General features: G+C 48.2%; 1 protein-coding gene across 7 annotated transcripts in view; it reads left to right on the top strand.

The window, feature by feature from the left end:
• Window positions 1-19,922, top strand: part of Farp2 (FERM, RhoGEF and pleckstrin domain protein 2) — a 116,036-nt gene that overhangs the window by 84,794 nt on the left and 11,320 nt on the right. For all 7 annotated transcript variants that reach the window (XR_001232165.1, XM_013508097.1, XM_013508100.1 and 4 more), the window contains exons 14-18: window positions 7,990-8,168; window positions 13,204-13,293; window positions 13,704-13,837; window positions 14,392-14,473; window positions 19,113-19,350. Coding sequence is in view for 6 of the 7 variants with exons in the window: in XM_013508097.1 (XP_013363551.1) it covers window positions 7,990-8,168; window positions 13,204-13,293; window positions 13,704-13,837; window positions 14,392-14,473; window positions 19,113-19,350 (723 nt within the window). In the remaining variant the exon portion in view is untranslated. The remainder of the gene's footprint in view (window positions 1-7,989; window positions 8,169-13,203; window positions 13,294-13,703; window positions 13,838-14,391; window positions 14,474-19,112; window positions 19,351-19,922) is intronic.

The following is a 19,922-nucleotide window of genomic DNA, read 5'->3' as shown; positions in this document are numbered from 1 at the left end:
GTATTGATATGTGCCTTTCTTATGTGGTAAAGGAATTCTTTACATGACATCCCAGTAGGATTCCCTGCTCCAGTTAACAGCTGTGTTTTAACTAGTGCCAATGACCAAAGGATGGGCGATAACATACCAAAAAAGTTTAATATGAAAAACTGTTAAGCCTGTCAGTTAAGTCATTCCCATTACTGTCACCTGCCATTACTGGTGATCGGGTCCCTTTTAATTGCTTTGGTGTATAGTTATCTCGACACCTATGTCCGTGAGCACACAGTGCCACACAGCACGGTGTCCTCAGCTGTTACCCATCCGTATGCCACTGATGGTCACTCAGGGTTTGTCTTCAAGGTACGCATGCTCCCTCCTAGCCTCAGAACACCAGAGGACGTCCGTCACTAGAACAGCTGCTTCGCAGATGAAAATACCATGTCCTCTTGGGAACTTAAAGTGCTAACAGTTGTTCTCAAGTCCATGGGGTCACATAGCACTTGTCTCAGGGCTGTGTGTATGGAAGACACCGTCGTGGCGGGCAGGTAGGCTGGCACTGTTGGCCTCCCCTGCACCACAGCCCAGGCTGTTTGTGCACCAGGCCCTTTCTTTTGCATGAAAGCACTTGCACTCCCTAAGAAATGAAGAGAAAGGAGCTGGGGTTTCCTTATGTATTTGAACTTGTTTGCTCTTTAAAGAGACATCTCTGTTGTCTGGATTGTGGTACTTACAAATTTGTTTTCTATTGAAATTGCCATTTATAAACTTGGAGATATGTACTAATTGAGAATTTTTAATTGTTTATTCAATAAAATAAGGAAATATTTACTATGAATTTTTAAATGGGCTTTTTAGCTTTTTTTCCCCTCTACCTAGTTTTTTTGTTTCTGTAAGTCAAGGATGATGTCACATTACATGAAGCCTTGCAGTAGACCTGAATGTTCACTGCCTCTTCACAGGCCTCCCCTTCACCGTGCTGGCTTCTGAGCACCTGCAGGCCCTGGTGCTCAGGTACGTTGCTGGGCTGTGCCAACAATGCCCCTGCTCTTCCTTGCTCAGCAGCGCTTTCTGCTCTGGCTCATGGCAGAGGGCTCATAGGGAATAGAGTCCGTGCCCACGGTACAGGCCTCAGGCAGCTCTTGGGGCAGTGGTGCGTGCTCCCAGAGACATTTTCTTCCCTCTTCACAGAGCAGTGCTTCTCTTAATGCTGGTCACAGTGGTGCCGTCAGCCTATGTTGACTGTTGCTATCAGCTAGAACCACTGTGTGACATCTTGGTGACAGGAAAAGAGGCCTGCCCCGGGTTCAGAGCATGCTTCAACTCCAAACCTGAACACCCATTTGGCCAGCACAGATTTTCTGCTACCTGCCTGGAACTGTCCACACTTCCCTGTCCCTGCACATACTTGGGATATGTGGAAACTGCCCTTGCTCCCTGGACAGCAGCAGTGAGGCCTTACCTTACTCTTCGCGGTGCTCAGAGTACAGAGCCACAGCCTCTGTGCCAGACATCTCCAGGAAGGGACTTGAACCTGGAACGCAGTGGGCAGGGTCTCCGGTGAGCCACATGACCCCTCTTGCAGCGCAGCCTCTGCTCTGCAACACATGCTGCGAACTCCTGTTGGAACAAGCTCAGACACCCTCCAGAGCCCACAGATGAACAGTCTCTTCCCATGAGGGAGGAGGTGCCCCTCAGGAGCTCGGGTCCCATCCTGTGGGCCTGCTTCCTGCCAGCACCTCTGCCGCCTGGTGCCCAGTGCTCAAAGACACAGTGGTGATGCAGTTAGAGCGTGGTTCACAGGGAAGCGGCTCAGGCTAATCTCAGTTCCAGAAACTGCTCACCAGGATCTTAAAATTAGCTCTGTAGGGTGACTGATGTAAACGGTGAAAACTATGAGGCCTTTAGTTTTTCCAAGTACATCAATTAAGTCTTCCTTAATGAACCTTGCAGACCTTCAGTCTTCTGGGGTCATCTCAGACTGCATCTTGAAGTTTTAGACAAAAAATACATCTCTTGGGGTTTGTTTGTTTTTGTGGTGTTGGGAGTTGAAGCTGAGGCCTTACGCATACTGGGCAGGTGTTCTACCACTGGACCACATCCTAGCCCCCCAGGGATCCATTTTATTAGAAGAAGCATGTCAAAGCACTGGGCTGCCTGTGAGTGCAGGAGGATACTGCACGCCTGGCAGGTGGCAAGTCTGGACAAGGACTCAGGGTGCCACTCTGCTATAGGTTAGTGTGCCTGCTTCTGTTCTTTGTCACATGAAGGATGGTACAAGTTAAAGAACTTAAGAGATGTTTTGATGCAACCTTTGGTAAAAGGTAGCCCCGACATGGATGCGCTGCCTTGATGACCAGGACGGCACTTCTTGGCAGTGGGAACATCAGCCCAGAGCTTAGCTCTCCATGTCACTGTATCCCAGCACATGCTTATCAGAAGCATCCTGCCAAGGTGGATTCAGGGGCTTCCAGCTTGCACAGGCTGGTTACCCGGCCACTGAATCTGTGATGGATTTCACCCTGTCATGCAGGTAATGAGTCTCGATGGTATCTTGGAAGAGGGATTGTTTTTGTCAGTGGCCAGTTGGTGCAGTTCCACTGTCCACAGCAACATACATCCCATTGTAGTCAGCCTGCTGTCCATCGTGCCAGCTGGTGGCCACTGTGCTGGTTCTGCAGCTCACTCAACTCCCAGTGTGTCCCCTCTCGTGAGATTGGTGGAGGTAGCATTTGGTGACATTCTGCAAAGCCACATCATTGTGACAGAATAGTGAGACATGGACAGCTAGACATAGGGTGCTTGGAGCTCCAGGTGGACCTACAGTTGGTGGCAGCCTTGGCATCCTGGAAGGTAGTTCTCGTGCCCTTGTGAGGGCACATAGTCATCTGGACAGGCTGCTGAGGAGGCCTTTGGCAGTCCAACGCACCGTGAGGGGGCAGCGAAGGGCTGCTGGCTCTGAGCATCGGCTGGGGTGGAGGTCAAGCGCCAGGCCCTTCCGGGCACTGTGGAAGCAGGAAGCAGAAAGCAGCCATGAATGACTCTCAGCAAAGGACGTCTGTTTTTCTTAATAAGAAAAAGGGCTTGTTTATTTAGAACAAAATGAGAGGGGAAACGTGTTCTGCATGTGTGGGCCGAGCTCTAAACTGCACAGCAGCAGCACCAGCTCTGCTGAGTGCCACTGGGCTTGGCCAGCTCAGAACTTTGTGTGACCCCTGTCTGCCTACACCCACCCTGGAAGGAGCCACCATAGCCAGGTCCTCACTCTGCACATAGGGGTGACACAGTGACCTTCAAGAAGATGAACACACAGAGCAAGGGCTGACTGGCATTTGGACTCCTCCTCAGGAACAGTTCTACTTCCCACTTTATTTTTCATCCAGATTGTGTGCAAAAGTGACCCGTGACATCCTAGTCCAGTTGTGAAGCCGGAAATAATCTTTTAGCCCACTGAGTCCGTGCTTATCTCAGTCTCCTGTGTAGCTCAGCTGTGCTGTTTTCTTCCAGGATGAGTGGTCAGTTATTTGAGCCAAAGTTTGCACTCCTTGCACTTCCTGTTCTCAGATCAACCCTCTACTTTGAATTTTGCCTGACAGCTGATTCTTCATCCATTGTTAGATATTTTCAAGGGTTGTTCATTACAGTGTTTTAAAGAAGAAAATGCAAAGTTATGAAAGGAAAGTGTTTGCCTTTCCCTCTGCATGTGATAGTCCTGAAACTTTCATCTCTAGTTAAATGAATAAAGCAGTGTCTTAACAGAAGTGAAGGTAAAGGCTGGGCATGGTGGCCCCTGCCTATAATCTCAGCACTTGGGAGGCTGAAGCAGGAGGATTGCCTCAAGTTCAAAGCCAGCCTGGGCTACATAGTTCAGGGACAGCCTGAACTACACAGCAAGACCCTGTCTCAGAGAAAAAAAAAGTGAAGGTAAGCACCAAAGTATAACTGCATTTTAAGTGACATTTCAACAGTTACCAAACGATGCTGAGAACATTCTAGAAATAAAGAATTCCACGAGAAAATCATCTTCCAGAAGTGGTCATTGTTGACAGTTTGAAGTAAGAGTTGTAAATGTCAAGTGACCCTTCAGGACAACCAGACTCTGTGCATTGCGGTCTTGAGAGAACTCACCTGCTCTTCCTGAGTGCAGCCAGTGCAGTGCCCACCAGTGGACATTCTGAGTTCACCCCTGGCAGAAACAGCTCAGTGAAGCATAACTGCTGTTCATAGCTCTCAATTTCAAATATTTTAATTTTGGAAATTAAAGAATCTCTCACCTCACGCTGTGGCACACACCTGTAATCCCAGCCAGCCAGGCAGCTGAGGCATGAAGATCACATCAAAACCAGCATGGGCCGGGCGTGGTGGCGCACACCTGTAATCCCAACACTCGGGAGGCTGAGGCAGGAGGATTGTTGCGAGTTCGAGACCAGCCTGGGCTACAAAGTGAGCTGAAGGCCAGCCTGAACTGCATTGCGAGACCCTGTCTCAAAAAGACCAAAACAAACAAAACCGCATGGGTATGCTCACTTCAGCAGCACATGTACTAAAACGAACAATGCAGAGAAGATTACCGTGGCCCCTGTGCAAGGATGGCATGCAAATTCGTGAACCATTCGGTATTTTAAAACCAAGAACCAGTGTGGGCAGCTTAGAGAGACCCCTGTCTCAAGGGTGATAAAAAGGGCTGGGGAGAGCTCAGTGATGAAGCACTTCCCTGGCGTGCACAAGGCCCTGGATTCAGTCCCCAGTGCCTTTCTTTAAAAATTGCATATATATACATGTGTAATGAAGTCAGTCATTTTGATACTATAGTGGATAGTTGAGCATTGTCTTTGTGTATGTAGGTGTATCCTTCAAGAGTATGTCTAAAAGAATTTTGTAATAGGGACTCCGATAACTCAGAACAGAACCTATTTCTGGTTACTACTACCTTGGATGTAGGGGGTTTGTTGTTACAAATTTTTAAGATTAACTCTTCACCATATCAGTTAACACTGAACATACTTTGTAGCTCCCTTTAAAGTTTAAAACATTTGTAGGACCCCTCCCTTTTAGCTATGCATTTGAATATACATTATCAATGAAAAGGATTCTCTAAGGTAGGGGAATGCTTGGCCAAATGCCTTTAATATCATCACAGGCCAGGCATGGCAGCACACACCTGTAATCCCAGCACTCAGGAAGCTGAGGCAGGAGAATCATCACATGTTTGAGGACAGTACATAGTGAGTTCAAGATCACACTAAACTACATAGAGCGACCCTATAAAAAAAACAAAACAAACAAAAAAAGCCCTTTGTATTGTCACGGCCCAGAATGGCAGAGCCTGAATCACACTGACCATGCTGTCACTTGAGGAGAGCACCCTGCTAATCACAGTGCTTGTTTTCCTGCTGTGCTTTTGGTGGCTTCAGCTGAAAGTGCTACAGAGACAAGGTCAAAGAGGCCTGGAGCCAGAAGGTGCACGGTGCACAGCCCCACGTTTAGGAAAAGTACATGTTTATTACTGTTTGCTTGACCCAGACTTTTGTTTTGTCGTCCCTAGCCATTCCCCATAGATTGGTTTTCTCTTATAGGGCCTGAGTCTGTAACTTGAAAGAGGTATGATTTATAAGGTCTGCTTTAGTTAACAGGTTGTTTTCCTAAACGTTTAGTGGCACTTAATGGCACTTTTAATCTATTCACCAAATTTTGTATTGACAACTGTTGGCAAAATAGAAGCTATTTACAATAATGATATCAACAACTTTTAGCGTCCACTGAATCAAAAGTAGTTTATTCCACATGAGCAATCTGTTGTAAAGAGGAGTTTCCTCCTTTGATGAGTTTTAGTGAGAGGCTGTTTACCTTGAGAAGTGTCTCTGCTTTCATGGCCCTGTTGGCCGTGCTGGCCAGGGCCTGCTTGGTAACCCCACCCTGTGCTGCATTGCTTCCCAAGGAAAGGCCATTTCCTCTTGTGTCACCTTCTGCTACCTGAAACTCGTCAAACCTCTTAAAAGCTCTGCCCACTAGAGCTTGCCGGGGGATGCACATCTTCCAGTGAGGTGCTATGTGGCCTGGAGACCCAGGCCTGAAGTGGCAATCTTTGGTTCTCATAATTGAGTTCGAAACATAGCTTTTACATGCTGAGTGATACCATTATAGAGAATAGAGAGATTTGGGTAGCTGCAAGACTTTTCTCTGAATTTTAGTTGCATAAATGGGCCTCAATGGGGCCAGGGTTGTAGCTCAGCGGTGCAGCTCCTCCCTGGCAAATGTAAGTTCCTGAGTTCGATTCCTGGTACCATCCAAAAAATGGGCTTCATCATTCAGTTCTGGATTATTAAGGCCAAAGAGGATTTGAGAGCACAAATACTAGACGGTACATCTTTGGAAGCAACTCTTCTCAACACAGGAAGACCTTGACAGTGCAGGGACTAATACTGAGCGGTCAGTCAGAACTTTATGTCATATTAAGGTTGTTTAGCATATTTTAACTAAATGTGTAATAAAGACAAGTTCTAATCAGCTGGTCATTAATAACTTCACTATAGTAGCATCGTCTAGGGTTTCTTTTATGTGAATAAATGTTTTCTGTTGTTTTAAGTGTATCTTGTAGAAAATTCCAGAGGAAAGTTCTGCCTTCATAAATGTCTGTTCATCTAAAGAACCCAGATAAGTGAAATCCCAACAGCAGCCAGGGTCTTTGCAGATCTCTGAATTTGTCAATGTGAAAATAAGGACTTCCTCCCCTCTGCCCTGCTGCTCTGGATGCTCTCAGGGCTGGAGGCCACACCCACCCGGAGACCACCTGGTGCTACGGTTCCCAAGAAGCTGCTCTGCACTAATCTGCCTGCACACTGAGGTGTTTTGGGGCAAATAAACCAAGTTTTTGCTTTATAAACTGGTCACTGTAGGTGCCTGCATGTAACTCTAATGAGAACCTTGCTCTAAAGTCAGCTATGGATGGAGTATTGGGATCCCGTGGTGTGCGTGCTTGCAGCCATAACTCAGATCTGGTCACTTCTGTTCAGCATTTTGTAAACTGATTTAATAATCATGGTTAGAAATAACGATGTTATTGGAAATGTAAATTTCTATCTTTAGCAGTTTTTAAATAGTATTTAAATTTCTTCTATAAAACTTTTAAAGACATCTTTAAAATTTAGAACTTAATTACTGGTTTGCCATAGGAAAAACATAAGAAACCTTTGAGAATTTTTTTTTAAAAGGAAATTTCTTCATTATAAAATGTATGATGAAATATGCCTCATCTTTAGCCTCCTTAAAATTATGCTGAAAATTCAGGACTTCTTCATTCAAAGGCAACCATTGTTTGAAGGAGGAGGAAAAAATAATTATTACTTACTGTAATATAATTCTAGATACCAAAAAATTTCATTAATGAGAAACCCAAGGAAAAAAATCATGAACTGAACAATTTTATATGATCTGGTTTTTCAGTGAGGTCAGTGAGTGTGGCATTAAAACAGCCCTGCCTTCCAGGTCGTGTTATGCAGGTGTCAGGCTGAAGCCCCTCCTCTGCACACAAAGCCCTGCCCTCATGCCACCTTTTGCTTTAAGTTCTTGTTGAGACTTTTGTTTTGTTTTTGTTTTTTTGTTTTTTTCCAGTACCAGGAATCGAACTCATGACCTTGCGCTTGCCAGGCAGGCGCTGTGCCACTGAGCTAAATCCCCACCCCCTTTAAGGTCTTGTTGCTTAGTCATACTACCCGTTAAGTCTTCACTAGAGCAGAAAGAAACCCTTAGAGATACAAGGGAATGTTGAGGGCCGCCTGGGCCCTGAGGGTCCACACCATCTCTTTTGGACTCTGATACTGGGTAGATCAGCCATCAGCTCATTTTTTATATGTCACATGTAGACCTGCCTGTGACAGGCCCCCTGCACATGTCCCAGAAAGTGCCTAGTCAGGAGCAACTCAGCAGGCTAGTGCCCCAGGAGAAGCATGGCTCTCAGCCAGCATCACACCCATTCTCATCTCTGCTCCACCCCGCCCTGTTCATTTCCAGGACTTGCTGTGGACAGTCCTCAACCTTCTCCCTCCAGCCAGAAGAGCCCACTGAGCCTGAGCCCTGCATTTCAGGTGGCTCTGGGCCCCGCTGAGCAGGGCTCATCCCCCCTGCTAAGCCCTGTCCTTAGTGATGCTGGTGGAACCCGGACGGATGACCCGGAGGAGCCGAGACACAAGGTGGGCTGCTGGAGGCCCCAGGGCTTGCTGGGACCGTGGGGGGCAGGGGAGGGTCTGTTCACACCCGTGAGCCTAAGGCACAGGAAATGGATGCCCAGTCCCTTTGTGAGGACAAGTTTCTTCTTTAACCCGCAGTTTTGACACCTTTGAGTCCCAAGTGTCTGGCTGGGTGGGGATGGGACAGGCCATGGTGGGGGGGCTTTCAGCCTCACCACCCTTCTCCTTTCTTTAAGGGCTCACTCCTCCCTCCCTGCTTCCGTTTTGCCAGTTCTATGGTAAGAAAAGATTTGGATGCAGAGGGAAGGTTGACCAGAGGCTGGGCCATCAGATGGGTGGAGCATAGGCCAGAGCCTGGGGGCAGTGGAGGAGGCTCCTGCAGGGAGGTCCAAGACGTGGGGCAGGACACTGGCTGAAAGCCCATGATGGAAGGCTGAGCTGCACCACGCCTCTGCAGTCTCTAGTGCTGGATACAGCAGAGTCTGCAGTGACACTCAGAACCTCATCACAGAGGCAGGGGATGCCACAAACCCAAGGCAGCCTCCACTCTGCTGGCCTCACCATGGTGACATCATGGTGAAGGCGGTCAGGCAGTGGGGTCCACCTGGCGTCTGGTTTTGCAGGTGGGCATATAAGAAAGGTTTGTGGAGTGAGTGGGCTTAAAATAAGCTTCAGACTGTGCTGTCCCTGGAAGGCCAAGAGGGAAGAGAGTGGGAAGGGCCTGCTGGGTCCTGTCACAGGAGAGGTGCTGTCCCTCACTTTCCAGACGCACCTAGATAGCTTCTAGAGGTTTCTCTGGGCTCATGGTTCTGGAGGTTTCAGTCCACGGTCTATTGGCCCTGTGGCTTTGGGCCTGTGTTCCACATCATGTTGGGTATGTGTGGCAGAGCCAGGCCTTTCGCCAGCGGCCAGGATGTGAATGAATGAGAGAGAAATAGGAGGGGCTGGGGGCCCACTGTCTCCCCCACACATGGCCCCCAGTGACCCAGAGACCTCCTCCTAGGCCTCACCTCTTCAAGCTGCCACCACCTCAACCTTTAACAGTGGACCTGTAAAGGGCATTCTGAACCAAGCCATAGCAGTGCTTTAACCTGAATTGACATAGAAAGCATATCTTGTCTGAGACCTGCATGTCCAGTTGGTAGGGCCCAGGAACTGAGCTTCCTCAGCAGGCAGCACAGCAGCCATCACCACATGCAGTAAGGCTAGCTCCTCCTCCCTGTACCTTGCATCCTGCCTCTACTCGGGCATGGCTACCTGGTGGCTGGTTCTGCTCACTGCAGGTTACTCCCTGTCTCCCAGCCTGCAGAACCCCTGCTGGCCACTTGAAAACTTAGCCTATTTGGCAGCAAGGCAGTTGTCCTGTTGGATAGCATATTTTTTATTTTAGAAACTTAATGAAAAATCTACTTGTTTCATTGTTTCTTTGGTTAAAAAAAACTTGAAATCTGTTTCTAAAACTAAATTTTTTCCTGTTTGTTTTTTTTCTTGCAGTACTGGGGATTGAACCCTGGTAGAACCTTACACCCTCTAGGCAAGCACTCTACCACTGAACCACATCCCCAACCCTAACCCTAAACTTAGTTTCTTACTGAGCATATTAACAACAGTGGACTCTGTGAGGTGCTCTGTAAGATGACGACTTGTCACACTGGAGTGGTCTGGCACTGACAGGGCCTGAGGATAGCAATGCAAGCACCCCGAGCGCCATTCCGCAGAGGACAAGTCCTGTGGCAGCCCTTGGAAGCTCACAGCTCTGGTCTGCCGTCTCCCCCGCTTGTCCCAAGGGACATCTGCATGCAGTTTCCGGCTGGTGCTGAGCATGGTGGGCTGCTGGGCTGGCAGGGACAGCCTTTGCTCACCCTTGCTAGCCCCAGTCCAGTCCATCACCCACATTCAGGGGCCGCTGAGCACACAGGCTTCTGGGGGAGCTGTGCTTGGAGTCAGGACTGAGACTCTGAGGTGGGCTCCCACCCAGTCCTCTGAGGCCTTTTGAACCCATGTACCCAGCAGAGCCACCACAGGCTACTGGGAGCTGTAGCCACAGAATCACTGTTTTATTTGTTGTGTTATTTGGTTTGGATTTTTGTTGCGGGGGTGGTATCTCACTAACTTGCCCAAGCTGGGTTCAAACTTAAGATCTTCCTGCCTCAGCCTCCCAAGTACCTGGAATTACAGGCATTCACCACCACTCCTAGACAGATTTACTGATTCTCTCCCGAAGGACCTGGGTTGGAGATCCATAGTGCTCCCATTGGTGTGTCAGCTCTGTCCATTTTTTGCATGTGCATCTGGCTGCTTGGCTGTGTGGAAGAACAAGGAACAGCCTGACCCTCTGGGCCTGTAAGGAGCAAAGGCTGTGGCTGGTCCCCCTGCTCCCCAGGGTCTCCACGTGATACCCTGTTTCCCTCCCTTTCAATGGAAACTGGTGAGGACCAACAGCATGTGGAAGGTTGGCAGCCAGGTGTGGCAGAAGTGTCCTTCCAGGTACTTACATGGGGCTGAGAACTGGAGATGCACTCCCACAGTGGCAGGGACAGAGGTTGGCACCGGCCATGCTCTCCTCTCTGAGCTGTTCTCGCTGCCACAGCCCCTGAGTGCCATCCTTGGGGGTAGAGCACTGAGGCTCCCAGGCTTTCTTTCCCCCACTTGGTTTCCATGGCTGGTGCAGCCTGAGCTGCAGCCCTTTGTCATGGCTGTGGCACCTGGGAGGAAACTCTCGTCAGTGATGAGGCTGCTTTGGAGGCATCTCTGTCCCCGGATGGGGCTGCTCTGGGGTTTGAGAAGTCTGATTTCTATAGAGCAGCATTCAGTTAGGACTTTGGAATTGGGCCTCACTTAGAGGTGACTGTGTGTAGGCAGTGACTTCACTGTACATCCCTCCCCACTGAGCCCACGGCCAGCCATTCATGGGTGAAGCAGCCAGAAGCCCTCATTTGCGGGGAAGCTGATGCCTCCCTACCACAGATATGGGCCTCTCGGCGTCAGTTCCAACACCAGGTGTTCACAGGGCAGTCGAGCTACCACCACCACACGTGCACAAAATAAGATGTGAAAGTTGGAAAGTGACTCAGCTGCTCTGTTGGGAAGGCGGTCTAATGCTTCAGGGTCAGTGTGGGAACTCCACAGGGACACGGCAGGGACCAGAGCCATCACGTGGCTGCCAGTCATCTTGGAGGAGCTGGGGGAGAAGCTGCCGCAGGATTCTGGGGGAGAGGTTAGCAGCACCCAGTTCTAAAGGGCTTCAGTGGCCATGGGTTCCAGGGTGGCCGGAGGATGCCAGCCAGCATTATTAGTGGGCTGTGGGGCACATGAGATGGATGCACTTAGGCCACCCTTTCAGCTACAAGGTACTCTCCAGGGATCCACCTGCCCTGAACTCAGAACCACAGGCCTAGGGAGGAGGATGCAAGCTCCATGGCAGCTTCCAGCTCTCCTCCTCAGCCCCTCACTGCTCCTCCCTGGTTTCTCAAGTCTACCTCAGCCTCTTGTGGTGAGACTCAGCTCCCACTCTTCCTCCCCAAATTCTCCCTCCCTTCTCCAACTTTGGATGATGGTGACTGATCTTTCCCTTGGCTCCAGCCAAGACCTGCTGCTGCCACCTTGCTGGCTTTATCTCTCACATGCACAGTGCCATCTTATATGGCTGGTGCAGATGCCTTCGCTGCCCCTCCTTGTCTGCTTGCATCTTGAAGTCCAAGCAGATCAGAATGCATTCACAGGGGGGGCTGGGGATTTAGCTCAGCGGCAAAAGCGCCTGCCTGGCAAGCACAAGGTCGTGAGTTCGGTTCCTGGTACCGGAGAAAAACAAACAAAAAAAAAAAACAAACAAACAGAATGCATTCACAGGGACTCCCAAGACCCCAGAGCACCCAGAGGCAGATGGCCTGCCTCCCCGCAAGTTACCATTTCATCCCCCTTTACCACCTCCACTGCCCCCTGCCTCTGGGCCTCTGCCTTGTTTGCAACCCACCCCATCACTCCAAGTGAGGCTGCAGGCCACCCCTGTTTCTCTCCACTGCCAACCCTACCCTCCTCCACCTTGCATTCTCTGTGGCACTTCCTGCCATGATTTGTGGCTCCCTCCTTAACTGTGCCTTGTTTCCTGTGCCACCGCTTGGCAGGCTGCCTGCTCGGGGCAGGAACCTTTGCACAAGGGTTTGGAGCTAGCATGTGGTAAACCCATGTTTGCACAGTGAACACGTAGACCAATTGCCCTAAGAAGTCCACCGTCTGAGAGGGCTGTTTGTGAGCTGTGCAGGGATAGAGCAAGTCTGTGGTTCCTGGCAGGTGCCAGCAGAGGGGCAAGGGGCTCAGGGTGGGGAGAGGTCCTGTGAGGACAGACTAAGCACCTCAAGGCCAGCGTGGGCCACATGCTTTGCCGGGACTGCTGAGTAGGCAAGGTTTGGAGTATGTCAGTCACCGACTTATCTAGCACCAACAGGTTGGGCACAGACAGCTCTAAAGGGGAGTCAGGAGTTCCCTGGACAGGTCTAGCTTGGGCCACCCTATGGGTCACAGGAAGTGGAAAGCTAAGCTTAGGTTTTGGGGTCAGGTCCACTTCCACATTCAGAAAGTGCATCAGCCAGCCTAGTGCTGTGCTGTAGGGACCTTTAGAACATACACTGTTTGGTCATTTTAGTGACTTTGGGGATTAAATTCAGTTATTTATCATGTCACACACACTTATATAACATACACACTCGCTGCTTTCTGTCTGTTAACCGGCTATGCCACTGGCAGTGACAAATGAGCAATAATTTCATCACAAAGCCAATAACAAGCTCAACCCTGTTTACGTATATTATTTGCGCAACAATTCCTTTCTCCAAAGGGTAATATAAAGAGAAAAACATGTGAAGGAGCTACCTGGGCTTAACTGTGACTGTACTTAGAAGTACAGTAAACCCCTTCAGAAGTTATGACCAAAGATCTCATGCTGGTGTTCACTGGAGCAGAAGAAAGCAAGTTTAAAGACTTCAGATCTTCCCTGAACCCAAAAGGGTGACACGCTCACGGCCATCTCACCTTCTTTCAGCGCGTGCCAGAAGATGAGGCTTATTTCATAGCAAAGGAGATTCTTGCTACAGAACGAACATACCTAAAGGATTTAGAAGTTATAACTGTGGTATGAAACCCCAGTCCTTGTTTATTTTTATTTTCTTAATATGTCTTAAATCTAAACATAGAGGTTCTCTCCTGAGAAATAGCTACTGATAATCATTGCTATATGTATAAATTTTGTTTAACTTATATCTTTCTTAAGACATGATGTTTAAGGTCAGAATATTAGGTCCAAGTTTTTGTGAAGCTGAAAAGCTGGAAATGTGTCCATTTCAAACTTGTTAGAATTGTTTTGCTATATTTAAAGATTGGGTGGTCAGCAAAGGAATGGGTAGGGTGCTAGCTTGAGCCTTTTTCATACACAGTGTCTGGAGGGTCTTGGCTGGGTGTCCTGTGGCCACAAGCCCTCAGGGGCATGCTCTCTGGGTCCCCAGCAGAGGCCGTGCCTCCCGTCATGCCAAGCTTTTCCCACAGTGGTTCCGCAGTGCAGTGGTCAAGGAAGATGCCATGCCCACATCCCTGATGACCCTGCTTTTCTCCAACATTGATCCTGTCTACGAATTCCACAGAGGCTTCCTGCATGAGGTGGAGCACAGGCTGGCACTCTGGTAAAAATGCTGCATGCTGGGTGGCCACCCATTTCCTGGACCCCCACACGTAGGAAACCTCCACCTTCTGGATGCTCACATGGGTGGCTCCCCCTTCCAGGACTCCTACTGCACACACTGGTAGCTCTCTTGCCCTGGACCCATACATGGGCAGTCCCTGAGTGCTACCCCCATGGGGAGGCCCCTACCCCTATTATCATCACTGCTCTCAAGAATTTTCCAGCATCAGAAACTAATTCAGAAAAACCAGTATGTCATTGAAATATATTTTTAAATCCTGTAGAGAGATCTAGAAATTTAACAGTAACCTTTATTCATCCTTCTTCAGAAAAGAGAGTGAAAGGATCAAGTTAAAAATGGGTGAACCCTTTTTTATGTGGTTATAAACTTTTTTAGAGAATTGCCAAGACATATAGTAATTGTTTTTGTCAAAGGCCACCTCAAAGTATCCCATCATTCCTGATTGTGACTAGGACAGCTAGTAAAGCTACCATCAGATCATTGTGTTTTCTGTCAGCTTTCACGGGGTTTGACCTTGTTCCTCTTTACTCCAGGGAAGGGCTCTCCGTTGCCCATACGAAAGATGATCATCAACGAATTGGGGACATCCTACTCAGGAACATGCGTCAGTTAAAGGTAGGTCAAGGCTTTTTTACAACTCCAGGCCTGGCATGAAAGCTGTGGACGAAAACAGATCTGTTCTCAGCATTTCCCACAACAGAAACTATCCCCCAAAACAAACTCCTCCTAGTGTACCCTGGAACAGAATTTCCCACAGAACAGTTCCCCTCAGAATAGAGTTCTCTTCAGAGCAGCATTTCTCTCAAAGAAGCATTCCCTCAGGATGGGGTTGCACTAAATGTAGCCTTTGTAAAACAGTGTTCCTCTCAAAACAGCACTCACTTCAGAGCAGGGTTCCTTCACCTCAGAACCCAGAGGGTTCCATTCAGAACAGTGTTCTCCAAAACAAAGTTCCAATCAAAACTTATTTTATTTCAGAAAAGGATTCCCCAGGACAGAGATCCCCTCAGAACAGCATTCTCCTCAAAGAGGGTCTCTCTCAGAATACTGTTCCCCTAAGAATACATTGCCTCAAAACAGGCTTCTCCTTAGAACAAGCTTCTCTTCGGTACAGTGTTTCTCTCAAAATAGCATTCCTCTCAACCACCTTCCACAGAGGACAGTTTCCCTACGAATAGCTTTTCTGAGTAGTGTTCTCCTAAGAACAGCCTTCTCTTTAACAGTACTGCTCCAAACAGGATTCCCCTCAGGACAATATACCTCAGAAAGGGCTTCCCTCAGAATATCTTTTCCTTTCACATTATTTCCACAGAACATAGGCTTTTTATCATGTTATTCTCAGAATAATGTTCCTCAGATAAGGTTTTCCTCTGAACAGATTTCTCCTCAAAATAGCTTTCCCAAGAAATAATGGTGTTCCACTCAGAACAATTTTCCAGGACAAGGTAATCTTCAGAACAGAGTTGCCCCACCAGGAATTGTGGCACACATCTGTTATCCCAGCACTGGGAGGCTGAGGCAGGAGGACTGCTGTTAGTTCAGGTCTGTCTAGGGTACATAGTGAGTTCAGAATCAGTCTGAAATATAGAAAGAGCCTGTCTCAGACAAACAAAAAGCAAAACAGGGTTATGCTTAGAGCAGCAATTCCTTCAGAGCAGCCTTTAGCTCAAAATGTAATTCTTAACAATAGGGTTGCCCTCAGAACAAGATTCCTCGGAACAAAGTCTCACTAAGAAAGCATTGCTTAGAATAAGGTCCTTCTCAGAATGGTGCTCTCTCAAAGAATACTCCCTTCAGAACCAGGGTTCTCCTTCAAGTAGCTCTTCCCAGAGAAGTGTTCCACTCAGAGAAGAGCTCACTACAAAACAAGATTTCCCTCAGAAGAGGATCCCTTCAGAATAAGATTCCACTCAGAACAGTGCTCATCTCAGAGTAGGGTTGCTCAATACAGCACTCCCCCCAAGAACAGTTTTTTGTTCAGAGCACTGTTTCCCTCAGTGTTTCCCTTTTCCTCATAGAGCTTTTCTTAGAACTGGGTTCCTCTCAGAACAGAGTTCTTCAGAACAGTGTTCTGCTACAATAGCACATCTCAAAACCTGCTTCTCAGAACAGTATTCCCCAGGACTAAGTTCCCCTCGAAACAGCTTCCCTTCAGAAAATCTTTCTCCATGACAGGCTTACTTTGGAACAGAGTTGCTTAGAAGAAATCCTCCCTCAGAATACTGTTATTCCCCTCAGAAGAGAACTCCCTTCAGAACAGGTTCCCCTGAGAACAGGGTTCCTTTCTAAATAGGATTCCTCTAGAGCAACATTTTTCTCAGAAGGGTACTCCCCAAAACATCATTCCCTAAAATGTTTCCCCTCAGAACCATTTCTTCAGAACTTTTTTTTAAAAAAGTTTCCTCAGAGCAGCATTTCTCTCATAACAAGGTTTTCTTCAAGAAAATGCTTCTCAGGAAGGGGATAGGGGTCCCCATTAGAGAATCTTTCACCAGAATATTGTTCCCCCTGGAACAGCCTTCCCTGAGAATAAAATTCTCCTTAGAACAGCATTCCCTTCAATAGGATTCACTTTAATACAGAGTCTCCCAAAGCATATGTAGCCTCAGAACATCATTCGCCAGAAAAGAGTTCCCCTCAGAATAGCTTTTCTCAGAGTACTGTTTCTCTCAGAACAGCACTTCTCAAAGCAACTTTCCCTTCAGAACAGGGGTTCCCTCAGAAGAGCATTCTCTAAAATTTGTTTCCTTGGAGGACCATATTCCCCCACAGAATTGTCCCTCAGAACCAGGGTCCTGTCAGAATATCTTTCTCCAGAACATACTTCCCCTCAGAACAGTGCTCTTCAAACAAGGTTCCCATCAAAAATTACCCTCAGAACAGCATACCCCATAAAGTTCCTCTTAGAACACATCTTCAGCACAATATTCCCCTCGAAACAGGGTCCACCTCAGAGAAGGTTCCATACGTTACAGAGTTCCCCTCAGAACAAGCTACTCCAGAACAGAGCTCCCCTCAGGACAGCATTCCCCTAACAATGATACCTTCAGAGAAGGTTCCTTCTCAGAATAGAGTTTCTCAAAACAGATGTCTCCAGAACAGACTTCAAAACAAGATTTTTTAGTATAGCATTTCTCTGGGAAAAAAAAACCTTTCCCCTCACAGTGGGTTATCTTCAGAACAAACTTTCCTTTGGAACAGAGTTTCTAAAAAATATTCACCTCAGAATATCATTCCCTTTATAACAATATTCTCCCAGATAATAACAATATTCATCACAGAACAGCTTCGCCTCACAACTCAGTTCAGAACTTAGTTTTCCTAAGAAGATGGTTATGCTCAGAATAGCAATGTTCCTCTCAGAACAGGATTCTTCAGTATAGGGTTCCCCTCATGGTGATATTCCTGAGAAATGGTTTCTCCTCAGAAGAGTTCCTCAGTACAGGTTTTGCCTTGGAGTATCTTCCCAGAGTAGCATTTCCTCCTAACAGCATTCCTTAATGCAGTGTACCTCTGAGAACATGGTTCTCTTCAAGGCACTCTTCCCCTCAGAACAAGGTGCCCCTCAGAAGAGCATCCCCTTTAGAACATTGGCCCCAGATGAGATCTCCCTCAGAGTAGGGGTCCCTCAGAATTCAGTTCCCCTTAGATCTAGGTTTCTTCCAAAACAGCATTGCTCAGAGCAGTGTTTCCATCAGAACAGTATTCCTTTAGAGCAGGGTTCTGTTCAGAACAGGGTTCCCCAATACACCATCCCCCTCAGCAAAGTATTTCCCTCACGATGGATTCTTTCCAGAATAATGGACAATGTCTACCAGAATATTGCTCCCCTCAGGACAGGGTTCCCCAGGTCATGATACCATAGAAGAGTTCCCCAGACAGGGTTCCTCTGTTGTAATGTTCCCCTCAGAGTAGTGTTCCCGTATCTGGTGTGGGACTAGGGTGCTGGGCTCATAATTCAGGCTTTTTCTTTGGCATATTAGAGCTCCATGAGGGCAGTGTACCAAGAAATGCAAAAATGAAGTGACTTCTGGATAGCCATAGCACGGTGAGAGAAGCAAGATATTCCTTCATTAGTGTCAAATATTGGGTTAATTAACCTGTAGTTATTGCAGGCTGATCAGGCCCACAGTCTCCCAAGTGAGTGGACAGCAAAGGCTTAAATAAATGAGACAATTGAAATGATTTCAGAGCTCCAGGAGGGACTAACTCTTACAGCTTTGATATTCTCTGAGTTTAGCCAAAGATTTCTCTGGGCAGCCCGTATTTATTTGGTTTTCAAACAAAGGAGGAGGATACTCAAGAAAATGTGGGAATCTCCCAGGGCCTTGGGAGAATTTTCCCAAGTAGTAAATTATGTCAATCAGGAGAACTACCTTATCTTTAGGTTGGCGTTTATTGTAGGAGTGTGGAGCCTGAAACTGCAGTCTCCTTGTAGTTATAATTGGGGTTGGAGCCAAACGGCCTCAGCTGTGGCCTTATCTTGTCCTTTGAGGAGTCACAGCTTTACAGGTAAATACAGGCCTCAGGGTGAGCTGGGACTCACAGAGGTTTACTTACTATGAGTCCTCTGCCCATCCCCAGACAGATCTGTTTCATGCAGCATATCCTACCGCCTGTAGCGTTCTATTAAGCACATCAGTTTAACCTTCTCAAAGGTAGCGGCTGACAAACCTGTCTGGAACAACCAGAGTCCACGTGTGAACACTTCAGTACACGTTGCTAAGATGTTAGGCCTGGCTGCTCCCTTACCCCAGTAACTGAGCCAGTATGACTGCTTTGCCCCACGCACGAGCGACACTTCTGGATCAAGGTTGGAGCTAGGCTGAGCGTGTTTGCTGAGTCCTGTGAAGTGAGCTAACCCTGCTAGCCTCCATTCTTCATCTCTATGGTGGGAAGAAGGCCCTTGCTCACTCACAGGGCATCAGGGCAGTGAGCAGTAGGTTGGGGGAGCCCTGACCCCCACAGGCTGGAATGAGGGACAGGTCAAGGTGGAGTCTGAGATGGCAAAGACAGAGCTCCAGGGAACTAGAGAGACCCTGGCTGCCCTGTCCATCCCTGTCCTGCCCTGTCAGGATCACCAGCTGTATCTGCTGTCCACAGGGGGAATTCTGTTTTTTTGTTTGTACCAGGAATCAAACTCAGGACCTTGCGCTTGCCAGACAGGTGCTTGTGCTGCTAAACTATACCCTGGCCCTCCACAGGGGGAATTCTGCCCACTCCACATCTCACCTAAACCTTTGTGCCCCAACAGGAGTTTACCAGCTACTTCCAAAGACACGATGAGGTCCTGACAGAACTGGAAAAGGCCACCAAACGCTATAAGAAGCTGGAGGCGGTGTACAAAGAGTTTGAGCTCCAGAAAGTCTGCTACCTGCCACTCAACAGCTTCTTGCTGAAGCCTACCCAGCGGCTGGTACACTACCGCCTGCTGCTGAACCGGCTGTGCAAGCTTTTCACACCTGGGCACCGCGACTATGCTGACTGCTGTGGTGAGTGAGGTGCCGTGCCCTTGTGCCTCGAGGCTGGAGGGCTAGGAAGTAGGAGAGGATTTGCTAGACTTTCCCTCCTGGTCTCCCCTCCTCCCTCAACTACTGCAGGGGAGCAGGTCCCAGGTAGGCGCCTGGGCTGCTCACAGCCCCAGAGCAAGGCCTTTCTCAGCCTCACAGCCCAACAGCACAGAGAAGGACTGATTGTCCTAAGCAGGGCCCAGGGAGTGTGTGCTGTGACCAGGGTGGTCTCCTGCTGCCAGGAGGAGGAGGTCACCCACATCCCATCTGAGTGACCTGATTTCTGTCTTGGACGCCTTGGTTCTAAAGCTTAGAAACGTTTGGGTGAGGCCACTTTTTCCGGTAACTTCCGCTTCTGGCATAGATGGACTTTGTCTTTGTCTTTTTTCTTTTTCTTTTCCTTTTTTTTTTGAGACAAAGTCTCACTATGCAGTCCAGGCTAGTTGCTAAATACCCCAGGCTGCCCTCAAATTTGCAATCTTCCCATTTCAGCCTCCTGAATGTGGGATTACAGGCACGTACCACCATGCCCAGCTTCGACTTGGTTGTTTTCA

Source organism: Chinchilla lanigera, unplaced genomic scaffold, assembly GCF_000276665.1.
Source record: "Chinchilla lanigera isolate Chin_1 unplaced genomic scaffold, ChiLan1.0 scaffold00141, whole genome shotgun sequence".
Lineage (NCBI taxonomy): Eukaryota > Metazoa > Chordata > Mammalia > Rodentia > Chinchillidae > Chinchilla > Chinchilla lanigera.
The sequence above is the reverse complement of the archived record's forward strand: the minus strand, read 5'-3'. Positions and strand labels throughout refer to the sequence as shown.